The 19,593-nt window shown below is 47.3% G+C and overlaps 1 protein-coding gene across 1 annotated transcript in view; it reads left to right on the top strand.

Annotated features, from left to right (window-relative positions):
- Positions 1 to 19,593, top strand: part of grb7 (growth factor receptor bound protein 7) — a 108,070-nt gene that overhangs the window by 16,793 nt on the left and 71,684 nt on the right. The window contains exon 4 of the mRNA XM_084323328.1: positions 19,189 to 19,345. Within this exon, the coding sequence (XP_084179454.1) occupies positions 19,189 to 19,345 (157 nt within the window). The remainder of the gene's footprint in view (positions 1 to 19,188; positions 19,346 to 19,593) is intronic.

Genomic DNA, 19,593 nt, shown 5'->3' with positions numbered 1-19,593 from the left:
TCAGACTACCATTGACCTCATCCTGACCTCTGACAAGTCCAAGATCGCCAATAAAGGGGTTATAGCATGCGGGTTAAGTGATCATTATATGATATTCTGTACGCGCAAAAAGCTAAAACAAAAGGCTGGCTGTCACAAAACAGTCACATCTAGAGACCTGAAAACATACTCTAGCGAGGCCTTTAACCTTGAACTGGAGGGTCTGGACTGGTCAGATGAGCTCAATGGTACACTGGTTGAAGAAACATGGCTTGGCTTCAAAACCAAATTTTCAACGATACTAAACAACATGGCCCCCCTAAGAACCACCAGGGTAAAAGATTGCGCGGAGCCATGGATGCACGCTGAAATACTGACCGCTATGAAAACCAGAGACAAAAAATGCTCTGAGTTTCATAAAAGTCAGTCAAAGCTTACCATAAGCACGAGCAGTGAACTCCAAGCCCACGTGACTGAACTCAAACTGGAAAGAAACTAAGAAATGATGTAAACTCCATGATCAAAACAGCAAAAAAAAATGTCATCAATGACAAAACCGAGGAAAACAAAAACAAACCACGTGAACTTTGGAAATTACTCAATAACCAACTAGGCTGCAGTAAAAAACTTAAAACCAGATTCTCAAACATAAACATAAAGAGGGACAACACGCTCATCACAGAAAAGCTGGATGTAGCCAATTACTTAAATAGTTTCTTCACAAACATAGCCACAACACTGGTAAACAAACTACCCTCCCACTCAGGGCATTATGGGGTAGAACACATAGTAGCATACTACAAGAACCTAGGGGTCCACAAAGACGACTTCAAACTGGAAATGGTAACAACAGATGAGGTACTCAAAAAACTGAGCGCCCTCCAACCTAACAAGGCCACTGGCCATGACAACATCCCCTCCAAATTCCTCAGAGACTCAGCAGCCGCCATCACCCCAGTCATCACACACATAATAAACCTCTCCATAAAACAGGGACACGTCCCCAAGGACTTCAAAATTGCGAGAGTGACCCCTCTGCACAAAAAAGGCAGTAAATTAGACCCAGGCAACTACCGCCCTGTTTCTATCCTTACCTCCATCTCGAAAGTCATGGAAAAAAGTGTATACGAACAGGTCGAAAAATACCTTGCGGAAAAAAATCTAATCTACGAATTCCAATCTGGCTTCAGAACATCCCACTCCACTGACACATGCCTTCTCTATTTAAACGACCACATCAAACAAGAGGTGGACGCGGGCAAATACTGCGGCATGGTCATGCTGGACCTACAAAAGGCCTTCGACACTGTCAATCACACCATTCTGATTGACAAGCTAAAAGCAATTGGTTTTGATAGTCTATCAGTGAGCTGGATGCAATCCTACCTGGAGGGGAGAGAGCAGATGGTGGAGGTAAACGGTACCCTATCCCCCCCCCTCACAGTAAGCTGTGGTGTTCCACAAGGAAGCATACTAGGTCCGCTACTGTTCCTAATTTATGCAAATGACATGTCGTCAGCTTGTGACTGCAACTTGTTCCTGTTTGCGGACGACTCAGCCCTGCTGGTCTCTGACAAGAACAAGTTACAGGTTGAAAAAACCCTCAGCTCAGAACTAGGCAAAATCTGCATATGGCTCGCTGATAACAAACTATCATTACACATGGGCAAAACAGAGTCCATTCTCTTCGGTTCAAATAACAAACTCAGCAAGACCGACGGCTTCTCAGTTACAGTGGGTGACAATATTGTCACAAGGAAAGAAGATATTACCTACCTGGGTTCCATCCTAGAGGCAAATCTTTCCTGTGACAAAATGGCATCCAATGTAATAAAAAAAGTCAACCAACGAACTCGTTTCTTGTACCGGATCTCCTCACTGGTAAACAAGAATACCCTGAAGACTCTAGCAGGAGCACTCATTCAAGGGTACTACGACTATGCTTGCACCTCATGGTACCAAAGCACCTCAAAGGCGCTAAAAACAAAATTACTAACATCTCAAAACAAACTGGTCAGACTACTGCTTGACCTTACTCCTAGAACCCACCTCACCCCTGCCCACTTTGACAACCTAGGATGGCTTAGAGTAGACGACAGAGTACAGCAACTTGCAATGGGCCTGGTCTACAAGATACACTACACGACCAAGGTACCCATGTACATGTCAAAATACTTCCCAAAGGTCAGTGAATACCACGATCACAACACCAGAGGGAGCTCCACAAATCATGTTAAACCCAGATTCGGCTCAAACAAGGGACTAAACACGTTTTGCAATTATGCCACATCAATGTGGAACGCCCTACCCAAAGCTGTAAATGAATGTGAATCACTACCCACTTTCAAAAACACTCTCAAAAAACACCTAAGGGAGACTGCAACTCGAAACTGGCCCCTGTAAATGTCCGAACACAACCCCCTCCAATGTACAGTAAATTACCAAGTATGGTCTTGTCAATAATCCAATGTACAGTTTTGTTTGTACAGTTGTACAGTGTCCCCCACCCACCCCTCCTACCCAACCCCCCCCCCCCCCCCCCACCCACCCAACCACCTCCAATGTACAGTCCCCCCCCACCCCCACCTACCCAATCCAATGTACAGTTTCTACGTCAAATGTATATACTCTTTTTTCTGGACTCTTTTTGTATCACAAACAGTACTGTAATTGCAAATCTGGTATGTCATAAATGTATAGATGTAGCAGTACTGTCTATCTGTATGTCATGTATGTCATATATGTTACGATGAATTGAAAATGGGGGACCCTGATGTAAACAAGACGAAAGTCTTTCTCTGGTCTGCATCCCCTTAACAATTGTATGTATTGAGCTGTACTGTACTGTACCCATTCTGCAATCTGTTAATAAAGTTTTCAATCAATCAACACTTCCGGTATTCTGAAATCATGGGAGAGAGAGAGCGGGGGAGAAAATGAATGAATGTGGATGAGAGCCTTGACATTAAGTGGTTGTAGCTACGGCTGTGGGGGTGGTGGAGACATGATCCAATATACTTTTATATGCCTGAGTCTCCTGAACACGGAGAGACCAATCCCAAGTCGATCGGTACTTTCTCGGCTGAGCTATAGTCACTTTTCCGCACCTACTCCCAAACTCTGCATGCGCAGATTGATAAACCTTTATCTCTGGACAATCCAGAGAGACTCTGTGGGCAATCTCCCCCCGCTCTCTCTCCCATGAGCTCATTGTAACCCGGACGTGCAGTGGTCTATATTTAAGCATTACATCATGCACAGGAGTGTGTTATAGGAATTAGATCATGCCTAGGGGTGGTTGTTAGGCCCGCCGCGCATCGGAGGGTCGTTAGACCCCCCTAGGCATGATCTAATTCCTATAACACACGACTACAAGCAGGGAACAAACTTAACTTTTTGACTTACCAGCCATTTGGCTGGTAGATTTTAAAAACTACTAGCCATCCAGATTTTTTACCAGCCAAAAATTATAAATAGCTTTTTAGTATATCGCCATGTTATTATTACTATATAATACTCTCGTATGCTATTTTCAATTAATATCATAAACAACATAATTTAATTGAGAAATGTTTTTGTCTTGGTGATCATGCATTCCACTGGGTAGGCTTTACAACCATAAATAATTAGCTGAAAGTGAAAGCCGACACACCTATATGAACATGCTGGACTAACGTTATAAAAAAAACACAATAAACGTACTCGCACATCCAGGCGAAGTCCCTGTATGGTCTTGATTTTTTCACTATAGCGTGGGCGTTACGGAATAGTATCCGCATTTTAGCCAGAGTCGACTCTGACAGCTTGGTCAACAGTCGTACAGTCGGAGCAGCCAGGAGCGGAGTAGACTGTGCTTTGTATCTAACAGAGCAGTCCCTGTGACAGCGTGACGTCTCGTGGCTTTTGATGGCTTCCAGTTTAATCACCGACGTCCCGATGACAAATTAATTTCGTTTTCTTTTATCCCTTGCTTTGGCACGACATGGTATACAAAACATTACCCCCCCCCCTCAAATTTAAGCCATTCTCATGGTTTCCCAGAATCAGATGTGTACCATTTCTGGCTAAATTTCCTAACTACACAGACGCTAGTAGCAGGTGCAGTGTTATCGGTGGTGCTGGTGGTAGCAACGGACTCGTCAACGTTAATGTTGTCGCCTGTTTTTCTTAATTTTGAGGGGGGACCCGGGGGAGCTACTCCGGGAATATGCCTCCACATATTTGGTCAAATCAAATGCAAAATTAAATATCAGAGCACAATCAAAAACGCGATTGCAGGTTTTTTTTGTAGGCTAAAGAACGGATGAAGACAGATCTCATGTGCGTCTCATGTTACAAACTTGATCTCGTGAGCAGAGCGCATCTCACACACACACACAGTTTCACTTTCGTTTCAACTCACCACGCCCGCATCCAATAGGGTCCAGCTGCAGCCCCGGAGATTGTTCCAGATTGGGCAACTTCCACCCGCTCCCACGACATTTCTCTCGCTCAGCTGGAGGCTACTCCCTGCATCATATTAATGCCGACTCATGCAGTGGATTTTGTTGGCCGCCAGATGGCACCCAGGCCTTAATTTATGATGGCCAAACATTAAATCTACACGCCTGTGGCGCTGGGCGTGTAACTATTTTGTACCCTGACTACAAGTGGTGTAATGTCTTTTATACAATGGCCGAATTCACCCAACCTTATTGCTATAGAATAAACGCACAGTAATTGAAGCATAATGGAGATCCACAGAGAAAGTAGATCCAATAGTAGATCCACTAGTAGACACCAGAGGGAGCTCCACAAACCATGTTAAACCCAGATAGACAGTACTGCTACATCTATACCTTTATGACATACCAGATTTACAAATACAGTACTGTTTTTGTAGGGTGATTATGGTTTATTTACATTGAGGTTTTGGGGTCACGTGGAGTGTGTTATACGAAATACCCCCCCTCCACCCCACCTACCAATCTCCTACCTACCAACCTCCTCCATTGATTGATTGAAAACTTTATTAACAGATTGCAGAATGGGTACAGTACAGTACGGCTCAATACACACAATTGTTAAGGGGATGCAGACCAGAGAAAGACTTTCGTCTTGTTTACATCAGGGTCCCCCATTTTCAATTCATCAGGAATTCATCATCCCCTGGCTCGTTGGTTATAAACAAAATAGCTACATTAAAGTAACGTTATTGTCCCATGACAATATGGGTGCCTATTAGCGCCACAGCCAAACTAAAGACTGTGCTTCGACTTTATCTAGCCGGCAACTGACGTTACCTAATCGTTACATTGACGTTACCTAACAGTTATAAGTCGTGTAGCTCCGCTCTGCGTCATACTGGAATACACTTCCATATCAGTACTAGCACTGAATACATTTTCACATGCACCTTTACACACCCATCCACCTGGCCACACCCCCATCCACTCCTCTACATAAGCAGGGGTGTGGCCATACTAACAGTTCCTTCTTTGTTTTCACCACGGCGAGTGTCTGTATACACCACTTTGAGACTAGTGAAATATTGAAGAGGAGCTGCGTTGACATTGTTTCTTGTTTTTTCTCTCTCTCACCAATTTTAGAGAAAAAGCTAAGTTATAATGTCTTCTTCGAGGGGTTCGAGCGCTCACAACGTCACCCTTCACCAGCGGTTCTCCATTGCCGCCTCCGCCGTGCATCGTGGGGCTGCGCTGACTCCGCGGTCGTGGCAGTCAGACGCACCCGATCGGCGTCCGGTGGGGAGTTTGCCTCTCCGAGGAGCTGTTGAGCCAAGGCTGTCTCCTGTGAGATGGCCTAGTTCCAGCTCTGGTTCCCCCGCCAGGGGGCCGTCGGATCCTCTGGTAGCGGAGGATCTGAGACGCAAGCTCTTCGCTTCTGCTCGCTCCCGTCGTAAGATGGTGAGCTGCAGGGGCGAACGGCCTGGCTTTGGAGAGCTGCTGGAGCCAGACAAGGGTGCTTCTGCTCGGTCTCCTTGTCCGATGGATACAGAGGATTTTATGGAGGGAGCGGAGGCACTCTTGTTTGACGCCCCGGTGGAGACGTATCACTCTCCTCCTCGGGGTGTGGCAGGGGGTGGTATGTCTCATCTCTGGCAACGTCGTTCTGTGAGGTAGACGGGCGTTGTCTGCCCATTCTTCCCCTCAATGGAGGCCTACGTGCGTCATGGACAGGTAATCTCCCGCATCACCGGCCTTACCCCCGCCTACATGCAAGTCACGCGGGTGGTGGGTTTGATCGAGGGATTGAAGGAAGGGGTGCCTCGGCTTGATAGCCCGATGGCATCTATTCTTTGTCCTGAGGTGGTGTGGGAGCCGTTGCGGAAGTCGGTTCCCCAAGGGAAATCGGCTAGGCAGTTGGCCAACTGGAGTGACCAGTCATTCATCGCCACGACACAGAGCCTGGCTGCGACATCCAACATCACGCAGCTAGCGCGCTTCATGTCGGGGATGATGGCAGGTGGGGCGGTGTTGGACGATCACCATCAGTTCCTACACGCCCAGGGGGCTGGAGCCATCCTGCACCTCGTACTGCTGCAGGCAATCGCCGCCGGGAAAGTACGCGCCCTGGCCCCTCTAACCCAGCGCCTCCTTTGGCTGGAGCAAGCGCGGGTGCCGGAGCGGAAGAGGCTTCCCCTGCTCACGGCCCCCCTCTCCGATGCTAGGCTCTTCGGGGCTGCTATGCAGCAGATGACGGCTGCATGCAGGGACATGGAGGAGGAGCGTGCAGTGCTCCAGCCCCATTTTCCCCCACCCGACGCTGCCGGTGAGGTTCGACGGAGGCCACGTCGTCGGGGATCCGCGACCGTCGCCACTGCCGCTGCTGGGCCCTCGGCCAAGAAGGCCAGGAGCAGAGAGGGTGCCTCGACCGCCACAGCCAGCCGACCCATGCCCGGAGGTGACGGTAGGGATCGTCGTGTCCAGGTACCCCAGTACCGTCCCTCCGGGCCTGCTCCCCGTGGGGGCAAACACCGAGCTGTTCGCGGCAGGCACCGCTAGTGACTTTCTCCCCCTGTTACCCCTGTTCCCTTCCCCGCCCCAAACATGTTGGGGATACGATGTGTAGAACCCTCGCCTAAGTTATGGGGTTGATAGGAGACAGTCACTAGCTGGTCGCTACATATATATGTGCTTAGCAAGGCCTGTAGCTAACACTCGGTCGAAAGGCTTTTTCTTTCCTCATCCTGAAGAAATATGTTTCTTCCTATAGTGGTAAATGTGTACCGTTGTCTGAGGGGGTTGTGTGTTCTGTTACATTGGAAACTTTGGAGTGTTGGCCTGCAGAAGTGCTTGTGTGTGTAGCTTGTACCACGGTCTTATAGACCCTCTCTCAATCTTCTGTGTTTTTTTCTTGAAACATGAAACACGGGTGTCGTGTTCACACATAAGCCTTCGGCCTTGTTTATAAACCCTGTTCGCAGACGTGTTGTGTGAGGAGGCGGCCATACGAAGGAAAAATGCAGTCAGAGTCAGGTTGCCATCACCCGGTGGTTGGTTTTTTATTCTATTTGTTCTTTTGCTCCCCAGTGGAAAAAACGGGAAAAAAACATATTTTAACATAAATACAAAAATAATACAAAATGATTAAACTTTCTTTTAACAAATATAAACAACTAGGCCCTTGGCTAAGGGAACTAGGTCTAGTACGGCTGTGTCTCGCTTCCAAGCCTGTCATTACTTCTTCCCAAGAGGAGCCTCCATCCCTGGCTTTATGCTAGAAGCTCCTCCTACAGGGACAAACCAAAACAAAACAATCAATTAATCAATACAGACATCAATTTACACATCCAATAACTCTGGCCAACATGGATACATCACTCCATCATGATCTATCATCACCAAACACTAAACAGTGTTTAGGGCGCTTCATAAACCTATTCCCTTCTGATTATGAAAATCCCCCCCCCCCCCCTGTACTCTACCACACTTGGTTCCTTCCAAATCTCCCCTCCAGAAAAGGCCCTGGCCTCTCCCAGTTCTGGTTGGGCAGCCAGAGATCCTACAAGGAACCAAGTGGGAGCACAGACAAACGTTTTTTTTTTTTTTAAACTTCATTTTTTAGCGTTTATCGCTTTTTCTGGTCAAGCATGACCGACAGTTGTAGGGTGAAACGGGAGAGAGAGCAGGGGAAGACATTCGGCAAATGACGGCGAGTCCGGGAATCGAACTCGGAGTCAACCAGATCCGTGACGCAGCACGGTATTCCGCGACGCAGCGCGGTACATGGTGTGCTACTGGAGCACCCCCAGACAAACGGTTTTTATCAACAAATGTATGTACTTTAATTCTACCTAACATGTTATGCTTTAAACCAATGTGTCTGTATTACAAAACAACATAACAAAACAAACTAGGCCAAAGGCCTAAACTAAATGTTTGGCCGCATGACCACATGTGGGAACAGGTCAAACCAATTAAGGCCCATGTGCATCCCTACTTATAGGGCATGGGATAGCCCCATGACAGTTAGCTTATCCTGATAGGATATACGCTGCTCCATTAGCATGCTGGCTACATAGGTATCATCGCTAAAATGGCTTGTTTACTATCGTATTCGGGGTATGGGATCATGAGGGGGTGAACGGATAAACCCCTCCTTCCCTCTTTTCTGATTGGTCGGGGGGTTGGGCCTTCTATCATTCAGCCCTGCCGCACTGATTGGTCAGTGCGGCACGGGGTAGGGGGGGGGGGGGGGGCTTAGGGAGTTCCCTGACTCCTCGCCTGTAATGGTCGGTTGAGTCATGGGATTCCCCCCGCCATAGAGTACGTCACTGGGCGCATTTCTATTGGTTGCCGACTTCCGTGAGTTCTTTACAGGCTCCATGTGTGGATCTCTGTTGTTGTCAAGTTGGTGTTGCGGTGCATAGGAACTCAAGAGTTCTGCTACGCTCGGTATATATGTATCTTGAGCCTTTGGTCACGTGGCTCAATGTTACATAAACCTTTCAATTTATTGCTCACGTGGGAAGTCTCTCTGGGGGTTCCCCGTCCCCTCTTTTATGGAGCAAGTTGACAGGGTGTTGTTTTCCCTCAGCCACGTCGTATGGGACCCATGTCCGTATTTTTTTCTGTGAAAAAAGCGGCTTCTTGTCGTTCTCCCAGGCGGCTTGGAGGAACGGTATCTGGGTTCTTGTTAGAATGTCCATTGATATGTTTTGGGTCTCGACGTGTATATAGTGCTGGCCCTGGGTGCTTCTGATAGGAACCATGCATGGGCTTGCGCGCCTTGGTTGCTCATCATTGAAACAGCGTTTTTATGGGGCAACTGGGATGGAGTTTGTCTCTTCCGAGCGGCAGTGTACTAGGCTTGTCTCGACGAATTCTCGTTCATCTCTGGGGGATGTTAACAGAATAGATCAAAGCATTGGTAGAGGGGTCTCACGCCCTTGGGGTGGGCCACCGGGCACAGTGCTTTGTGTTCTGACCGTCTGGGTGGCGCCCTCTATAATGTTTTGGATCGACACGCGTACCTACCCCCCTCCTGGGACTGGGGATGGCGGCGTGATTAGGGCACAGGACTGGTTCTGGTCGCGCCGGACCAGGTCAGTTAACCCGTTGTCCGCCGGGGCGCAGATCTGCTGTTCTGGTACCCTGAGGGACTTGTGCTTTTTCGGGGGAAAAATGCCGGGCCGGCCCGGGTGTTGCAGGGTTTGACGTTATGGAGATGTTCGTGGTTATGTTACTATGTGCTAGGGCTGTCCCCGACTAAGGATTTGGATGGTCGACTAGGATTGGCCAAAATTTGCCGTTAGTCGACTATTGGTAAAAAAAATATATATATATAATTTTTTTATTTATTTTATCATTCCATTTGGGGGGTGCTTAATGTCTGAAGGAGTCGACTGAAGGCTTCTTGTCCTCTGCAAAAGCATGCAATTGGTCCACTGATGGATACATCATGATATTTGTCTAGTCTAGTGTGTTCATTAGATGGGTGAAATCCTCTTTCAGTGCCTCTGTGCCTGTTTTCGTAGGCAGATAGCCTCTGGTATGCGTGCCATTAGCGTTAGCCACGCTTCTAGGCCTATTTTCTTTTGGAAAGAATGATAAAACAAATTTAAATAAAAAGTAATATATTTTAATTTTAATTTTTTTAATTATATTCGACTAAGAGGTTGGCCAGTCGACTACGGCTCCTTTCGACCGATTAGTCGACTAATCTATTAATAGGGGTCAGCCCTACTATGTGCTATCCCTCACTGTTGCTTGGTCCATATTGTGTTGTACCTTGCGCTGTGCTGAAGGAGCCTGGTCCTTCTCCATTCTTTTTCGCCCCTCTCTTCTCCTGCTTGGCGGGGCTGGGAGGGGGCTGTCGAGGTGGTTATTGTAGAACTCCTCTGGCATCCCTGTGTACGTCCCGGGTCCAAATTAGCTTTCGTCGACCTGTTGGCCTGGGTTAACCACTTCTTGAAAACTGAAACACTTGTACTGCTGTATAGCCAGCAGGGTTCGAAATTAACAGGGGCTTGGGGCATAATGCCCTTGAAAATGGACAAAATGCCCTCGAAAATCAGTTAAGGGGGGCACATAATGCCCCCGACAGTTTACTAATTATATATATTTATCTGGTAATGGAGCATCTGTGTATCGTACGGTTCAGATGATGCGCAAATAAAAAAAATCATTTGGCGGAGCCGGTGTTCTGCCGAATTCTACTACCTCCTCGAAAACGGCTGCAGCAGCAGCACTGCAGCCAGTGTACAAATGGCAAGCACAATCTAAATCAATCTTCATTACGACTTTAAAAACATAGCCATTAACATTACATAGGCCTACACACATCTTGCCATAGCGTTAGCAGTTTGTACAATACAACGCACGTTTTAACTATGGTAGCACTAGCCCCAGCTAATACAGTCAATGAAATGTTATCGTAGCCACTAGCTAGCAGAGGAGGGAATGAGAGTCTGAGAGGCGGGGTGTTTAAAGACAATGATAGGCGTTTATTCAACATCCAAGAAGGCTAACATACAACTGTGTTTTACTAACTCCAACCGGGACTATTGCCGCTTTCGTGCTGCTTGTTGATGTTATGATCTCCTCCTAACGTTACCGGAGCTGAAGGTGCCACACGCTAAAATGTCCGTGGGGACCCGGCGCCAACCCATAGATAGTTCCAACTCAATGAATTACGTAATCCACCACAGTTGCACTCAATATTTAAATAATGTTAGTCTAAATAAATGTAGAGATACATAATAATTTCAAGCAGAAAACAAATCTTTCCATTAAGAACTGACAATCAGGGAATTTAAACATGGTTGACATTGTTTTTTTGTGTTTATATTATAGAAAGGAAAGTCTAGTGCTGGCTGAGCATATTGTTTGTTTGCACTAAGTTAATACTTTGACAAATGTAGCCTATATTTTTCAGTCAGTTCGGTCTTTGTGTGCCAAACATTATTTAAGGCTGTAAACACTGTAACACTGTAAACCTTTTATATATATATATATTAGAGGTGGGCATAGATTAATTTTTTAATCTAGATTAATCTATCTGCAATCCTGGATTTAATCTAGATTAATCTAGATTAAAATGGCTCAAAAAAAAAAAAAACTGCAGAAGGCATTCAAAATATGTGTGTTCTACCCAAATAATGACCAGAAGTAAGTCCTAACTTTTTCTTTCCTCCTTATGTTTCTCAGGCCAGGTGGCCCATTACACCATGAGCCCATCTCCCGTTTCCAAAATGCATTACAGACTGTTTGAAAAAGCTGTTTTGCTATGATAATTGGTAATGAAATATCAAAATAATGTTCAATAAGATGTACTTGTGTTTAATAAGTTGTTTTATTCAGAAGTTAACACAAATAAATAATATTACCAGTACAGTACAGTATCTAGCACACTCTCAGGAGCAAAACAGAAAGAATCATTTCAAACTTGAACTATGTGACATGGCTTGAATCAACTGCTCCAGTGGAGTTGCTCAGTGGCCAATGGTGTCAACTGTGGTTGTACTGGGCAGCTCCCAGGTGTGAATGGAACTGTGTGAATGTGAAGCAGGGCGTTCCTGAAAAAGAGCATCTGTGCTCAGCGAACCTACCCTGGGTAAATAAAGGTAAAAAAAAAAAATGTAATTTTTTTAGATTAATGCGTTAATTATATTATCGCAGTATATATATATATAAATGAGAAGCATGTTTAGATTTGAGTGTTATTATTTTTTTAATAAAAATGTACGTATATCGAACCGAACCGAAAACCGTGATACGAACCGAACCCTCCATTTTGTGAACCGTCCCACACCTACCGTTTATCATAAAAATTCAGTGCCCCCGAAATACAAAAAAAGCCCCTGAAAATCAATTAAGGGGGTCAAAAAAAGCCCTTGAAAAAAAATGTTAATTTCTAACCCTGATAGCCAGTGTATACCTGCAGTTGTGTTTTGGAGTTTTTTCTTGGGGGGTTATAGGAACAACCGCCTCATGTTAGAACCTAAGGGGGTGGTTGGTTCCCTGGTGTGTTGGTAGCGGAGTCAACTCTCGGGCTAGGCCGGGCTTGGCCCCGTCTGCCTGTGAGTGTGCCCCCGCACCTTTCATGACGTCTGCCAATCATGTCAGCCTTCTCTGCCTCGGCCCCTCTAGAGGGTCAGGTTTTTTTTTTGTGGAGGCTGCGACATGGTGCACGGCATACCAGCGTACGCCCCTTCCGCCGGGGTGCTGTTTCAGCAGACCCCTTTGGCGCCTGTCTAGTCCGCAGTGCTCCAGGCTCAGGTCGAGTGGCTTGTTGCCTGGATTGAGGGATCAACTTCTTTGAGGGTTGTCTCCCCGGTGCGCTGCCTGGTCCCGCTGTGGGTGTAGCCTTTTGAGTGCTTCGGGGCGGCGTGCTGTTGGGGGGAAAGGCCTGCTCTTGGATGGGCCCTGTCCGAATACGCTGGCGATGTGGGGGGTGGTGTCACTAGTGACCGCCTGGTGGGGTCTCGATGCTGCGGCGTTGTTGGCCTCTCCAGGCCCCCTTTTCCGGGGGGGGTCCAGTCCCTTCCTGGGTCTGGGTCCTCCTTCGCGCTCCGCTGCTACGGCCTTGCCACATCGGGCAGGCCGCCACAAAGGAACGCGTATCCCCCTCCACTGTCGGCCACCAGAACCTCCTACGGATAAATTCCAGGGTCCTGGTGGCCCCAGGGTGGCTGGTGAGGGATGAGGCATGTGCCCACTGCAGCAAACGTGAGCGTGCCGCCTTGGGCACATACAACCGCCCCGGAGGGCCCCCGCCAGGGTCGGGCTCCCTCGTCAGCGCCGACCTTACCACCTTATCTATGCCCCAAGACACGGGTGCCAAAATCAAGGCCGGTGGAATAATGGGATGGGGCTGCTCCTCCCGGCCAGGAAGATCAAACTGGCGCAATAACGCGTCAGGTTTGATATTATTGGACCCGGGCCTATAGGAGATGGTAAATCGAAATCGTGTGAAGAAGAACGCCCACCTGGCCTGTCGAGCGTTAAGGCGTTTAGCCCCTTGGATGTAAGCCAAGTTCTTATGATCGGTCCAAACAATGAAAGGATGTGCCGCCCCCTCCAACCAATGTCTCCATTCCTCCAGTGCCAATTCGATAGCCAACAACTCCCGATTACCCACGTCGTAGTTGCGCTCGGCTGGTGACAGACGGCGAGAAAAAAAAGCACACGGGTGCACTTTCCCATCCTTTAAGCACCTCTGAGAGAGCACCCCCCCCACCGCGATGTCAGAGGCATCCACCTCCACAATGAACGGAACCTTCGCATCGTGGCGGATCAAGACAGGAGCGGATGTAAACCGACGTTTGAGATCGCAGAAGGCCGACTCTGCCCTAGGCGACCATTCAAATCCAGGGAGAGAGGCCTTAGTGAGAGCTGTTAACGGATTGGCTAAGGCGCTAAAGTTGCGAATAAAGCGCCTGTAAAAATTTGCAAAGCCCAAAAACCGTTGTAACCCCTTGAGCGACGAAGGCCGTGGCCAGTCTAAGACTGCACTCACCTTGGCCGAATCCATGCGTAGATCACCCTTTGTCAACACAAAGCCCAGGAAGGAAACGGTATCAGTGTGAAACACACACTTCTCGGCCTTAACGAATAGTTGATGCTTGAGGAGACGGTCTAGCACCTCCCGAACATGCAGTTGGTGTTGCACCATATTGCAAGAAAAAATTAGGATATCATCTAGGTAAACAAACACCGACACCCCAATCAAGTCTCGCAGCACGTCGTTAACCAGGGCTTGGAAGACTGCCGGAGCATTAGCCAAACCAAAGGGCATGACCAAATACTCATAGTGACCATTGGGCGTATTAAATGCAGTCTTCCACTCGTCTCCTTCTCTAACCAGATTGTATGCATTACGTAAGTCAAGTTTAGAAAAGACCTGTGCCCCCTGTAAGCACTCAAAGGCCGTGTCCATGAGAGGTAAAGGATATCGGTTCTTGATGGAAACGTCATTCAATCCCCTATAATCAATGCACGGACGCTGATCCCCATCTTTTTTTATCAACAAAGAAGAAACCAGCGCCGGCCGGGGATGTGGAAGGACGTATGTGCCCCGCAAGCAATGCCTCCTCAATGTAGGTGTTCATGGCCACGGTCTCTTGGCGTGAGAGAGAGAACATTCGCCCGCGAGGCGTGGAGGTACCGGGTAGGAGATTAATGGGACAGTCGTATGATCTATGAGGCGGTAGTGCTTTAGCACGCGTCTTGCTAAAAACGTCCGCCAGGTCCCAATAGATCTCAGGAACCCCTATCAAATCGGGATTAGAGGGTGGAACAGAATCTGCGACGCTCCCCACCACCCTGGAGAGAGAAGAAGGAGAAAAAAGAGAAGAGGGGAAGGGAGACAAGGGAGTGGACAAACTCTCGCCGACGACCGACTTCACGTCGACCTCCGTTGAGAGCTTGCCCGTGCTCCAATTAATATTCCGTACACATGATAACAACCAGGGATGACCCAACACCATTACAGAATAGGGGGAGACAATAACAAATAATTGAACCCACTCCCACCCGCCACCCGGATGTGCATAGGAACAGTGCGTTGAGTGACGCTCCCACTGCCCAGGGGCTGACCGTCCAGGGCGTAGACCGGAATGGGAACCCCCAACTCTTCTACCGGGATTCCCCATTCTCTCACCAACCCCAAGTGAATGAAATTGCCCGCCGCCCCTGAGTCAATGAGAGCCTTCGTTCCCCTAACGTTACCCCCACAGTTAACCGCTACCTCCAGAAATGTACGTGAGTCAGATGGTAGTGCTGGGGTGAGCCCACCTGCTGGCGCCCTCTCGAGGCCCGGCGGAGCACCTCCTCTTCCCGACTGGCGCCGAGTTGAGCCAGCCTGTTCCCGACAGCTGCCGAAACGATGACCGGTGTGGCCACACCGGAAGCAGCGTCGCTCCTCGATGAAGCGCCGCCGCTCGTCGTCTGAGAGCGACAGCGCCCCAAGCTGCATGGATTCATCACCCAGTGGCCCACTCGTGTAATGCGGGAAGATATCAACAACGGGAGGAGAAAGGACACGTACCTGGGTAGTATCTTCACGCTCCCTCTCTCTCTCCCGATGTCGGTTGTCCATCCGTATGGCGGTGTTGATGAGCGTTTCCAGCTGCTCAGGGATCTCACGCACGGAGAACTCGTCCCTCATCCGTGCGGAGAGTCCCTTGAGAAACAGGACCACACAAGGAATTTCCGGCCAAGCTGCCTCCCGAGCCACGATCCGAAATTCGATGGCGTATTCTGAGACTGTGCGGAGGCCCTGCCGGCAGGCGAGAAGCCGCCCACCGGCCTCGAAGATCGAGAGTACTCGGGAAGTGTCGAATACCCTTCTCAACTCCCCGGTGAAGTCGTCCACACAGTCGCAGATAGACGAACCGCTCTCTAATTCGGCCATAGCCCAGGAGAGTGCTTGACCGGTGAGGAGGGTGATAATATATGCACCTTGTGCTCTGGAAGAGGGAAATGAGCGTGGCTGCAGCTGGAACACGAGTGAGCACTGGGTGATGAACTCCCTGCATCCCTCCGGTGCTCCCGCGTAGTGGCCTGGTGCGGGTAGCCGTGGCTCCTGGTTCCGATCCTGGTGCCCAAGAGCTCCCTGACTCTCCTCTGTGTTGAACGTGGTGTTGAACGCTGCCTCTCCTGCCGCCGTCTCTCCCACCGTCGTCCTTACCCCCGCCACCTCGACTTGTGCCTGCTGGGCTGTGAGGAGCGCCGACTGCGCCGTCTCCTGCGACGCGCTGACGATCCCGCCCAGCCGAACCAACTCGGCGCTGACCAGATGTTGGTGTTCCTCCATGCGCTCCTGTGCACTCTTCTGTGCCCGGAGCATCTCCATGATTGCCTCCATGGAACTCTGAGGGTCAGGTCTTCTGTCAGGATGGAGGTAGGTGAGTTCCAATTGTTGTAGGCAATCACAGAGACGGAGAAGGTATACTCTTGAACAGGTTCGACTTTAATAGTAAAGAACACAAAGAGTAATACTAGGATACTATGCCAAGGCAAGGGAAAGAGGGAATAGATAATGGAGCTTAGTGGTGGTCCAGAACTGGAACCGGCCGCGTTATCTCCGAACGCCTATAGTGAAGACCTGACAAATGACAAGCAGAGGAAAGGAATGTTACATAGCCACCAAATACCAACATTCCACACACACCCCCGTGACAGCCAATCAGAAGCCAACCCCTAAGTGACAGCACTAAATGACAGGGAAAAACAAGTGACAGCAATCAAGTGACAGATGACAGAGAAGGTGGGTGGTTCCCGACCGTAGTCAAGAACCAGAATCGTAACATGTTATGATGCATTGAAAATGGGGGACCCTTTTCAAAGTCTTTCTATGGTCTGCATCCCCTTAACAATTGTGTGTATTGAGCTGTACTGTATTGTACCCATTCTGCAATCTGTTAATAAAATGTTCAATCAATCAATCAAATAATAACCGGTAACTTCACTGTGCTTCTTAAACAAGATGTAGCAGTACTGTCTATCTGTATGTCATGTATGTCATATGATGTATGTCGTATGTCGTACCGGTCATATGATGCATTGAAAATGGGGGACCCTGATGTAAACAAGACGAAAGTCTTTATCTGGTCTGCATCCCCTTAACAATTGTGTGTATCGAGCCGTACTGTATTGTACCCATTCTGCAATCTGGTAATACAATTTTCAATCCATCAATCAATCAAATCTGAAGAAAAAAAAAGTTTGCCATTATTTTTATTTCTTTATCTCCGCGATTTTTCTTTTGTTTCACAATGAGTCATGACAAATTAATTACATAATCCATGTGTAAATCAAGAAATTTGCATGCCATTATATAAAGGTGTTTTACACATATTGACAAATAAAGGCAGGTCTCAATTAGAAGCCCGGTCTACATTAATTGTTTATCTGGTAGCCGTTGATGCTGCAAAGCAGTTTTTTTTATGGCACTTCTAATGTACTGTGGCTTCACCTTCTGAGCCTCCACTATGTCACCAACATCTTTATTTAATCCCATTTTCATTATTTACCATCAATCTTGGTATCCAAGCTGATAGAAGCACTGCATTAATGGATTAATGCAGTGATTCTAAGTCTCATCAGCCATCTTCTCCTAAACACCACTGGGGATCTGGAGCAATGAAGTGTTAATAATTAAATAATTTGTAGTAAATGTAAATTAATAGTAAATTATTAGTTATTAGATGAAGACCTTTTATTTGTTTTACTTTTATGTGTGAACGCTGTCCCAAATAAAAGCAGGGTGAGTTCAGTGATTGAAGCAAATAAAAGGGCTGTTCATTTAAGTTGTACAGGTATATATAATATAGAATTAGAACTCTGTAGTCTGAATACATTTCAAATCAAATTGTGAGCTCATAATCTGAAAATGTATCGTTACACTCCTATGTCTCCTTGCATATCTGCAACAATTTTGTTTCATGCATAATTGAGTATATTATTCTCTTACACATTATACTCTGGGAATACATGGCACATTATCTCATGTAGCTGCTACAAGGGCTCTTTTGCATGTTACTAGTTGGTGAGATCATCCATTTGCATATGTTTCTATATATACACTCTGCACACATGCTCTGACTCGATTGGTCTGTATATTTATGGACATTGTGCTGTAAATATGCCGTTTTGCATGTTACCATAGAAGCGTGAGTAGTGATCTGATGATCTGCCTCAGTAGAAATATACAAACTTGTATGTGTCAGTATCTGAATAGAACACATGATATCGTAATACATAGTGATACACATAATCTTTTAATACATAGTGATACACATCATCTCTTAATACACAGTGATACATATATCTTAATACACAGTTATATACACAATCTCTTAATACAATAGTGATACACATCTCTTAATTCATAGTGATACACATATCTTAATACACAGTGATACACATGATCTCAGGAACACGCCAACTTTTTGGGAAATTTGCTTATTTGCCATCTACCCTGGAGTTAGACAAGCAGTCTTCTCTTTGCATGCATTCGTCTTAGGGAACAGCCACACCGTTAGCCTAGCTTAGCGTCATTCACTGGAAGTAGGTGTGCCAGTGTAGCCTAGTTCCCAACAGTCACGAAATACACTCCAAATACAACTCCAAAACGTTCCTGTAAACATGTTGTGACCTGTGTATTTACCAATTTTTTTTTTTTTATAATTACCGGTAGACATTTTCGTTTTCTATGCAGATATATACTCAGCACTATTTTTTGCCCAACCACTGCTGCCTGGGCGCAGTGATTTCATCACCTCAAAAGTCCAGTTTTTCAAAAAACAACAGAGCTTTTAGGTGATGGTAAATGGCTGCTTTTTTTATATAGCGCTTTTATCCAAAGCGCTTTACAATTTGTTACTCACATTTGACCCATTCATTCACACATTCACACACCGACGGCGGAGGCAACCATGCAAGGTGCCAACCTGCTCATCGGGAGCAATTAGGGGTTAAGTGTCTTGCTCAAGGACACATTGACACGCTGCCCGGGAGGAGCGGGAATCGAACCGGGAACCTCCGGATTGCCAGACGACTGCTCTACCTCCTGAGCCACTGTCGCCCCTAGGTGATGAAATCACTGCGCCCAAGCAGTAGTGGTTCTGCAAAAAAATAGAGTTCAGATTTATAAGGGCATTTTCTAAATTCATTATTTTGTATCCATCAATTTCTTTCTCTCCCTCTCTCTCTGTCTCTCCCCCCCCCTCTCTCTCTCCCTCCCTCCCCCTCTCTCTCTGTGTAGTTGATAAAGGTGTATGGAGAGGACAGCCACAGCAGATCTCTGTGGGTCTGTCCAGGGGCCACAGCCAGGGAGGTGTGCCACATGCTAGTCCAGACAGCCCACTGCAGTGACCAGGAGAACTGGGCCCTAATTGAGCTGCACCCTTCCCTGGGCCTGGGTAAAGAAAAATGTGCCTCTCTACAACAATCAACTTTAAAGAGGGATTCAGCCAATCTTTAACCTTAATCCTATCATTATTTCGTGAGGATTAGGGTTATGTGTTCTGTGTCTCGAGAGCTCAGCCGCCATGTGGCTGAGACACAGAACACATTGGTAGGTTTTATGTCTGATTATCACATGTTATCCTCGCAATAGAACAATAGGATTAAGGTTGGAAATTGGCGAAGTGGCCCTTTAACCAAGTGG

Source organism: Notolepis coatsorum (assembly GCF_963971535.1).
Source record: "Notolepis coatsorum genome assembly, chromosome: 10".
Taxonomy (NCBI): Eukaryota; Metazoa; Chordata; class Actinopteri; order Aulopiformes; family Paralepididae; genus Notolepis; species Notolepis coatsorum.
This window is presented reverse-complemented; position numbering and strand designations above follow the sequence as displayed.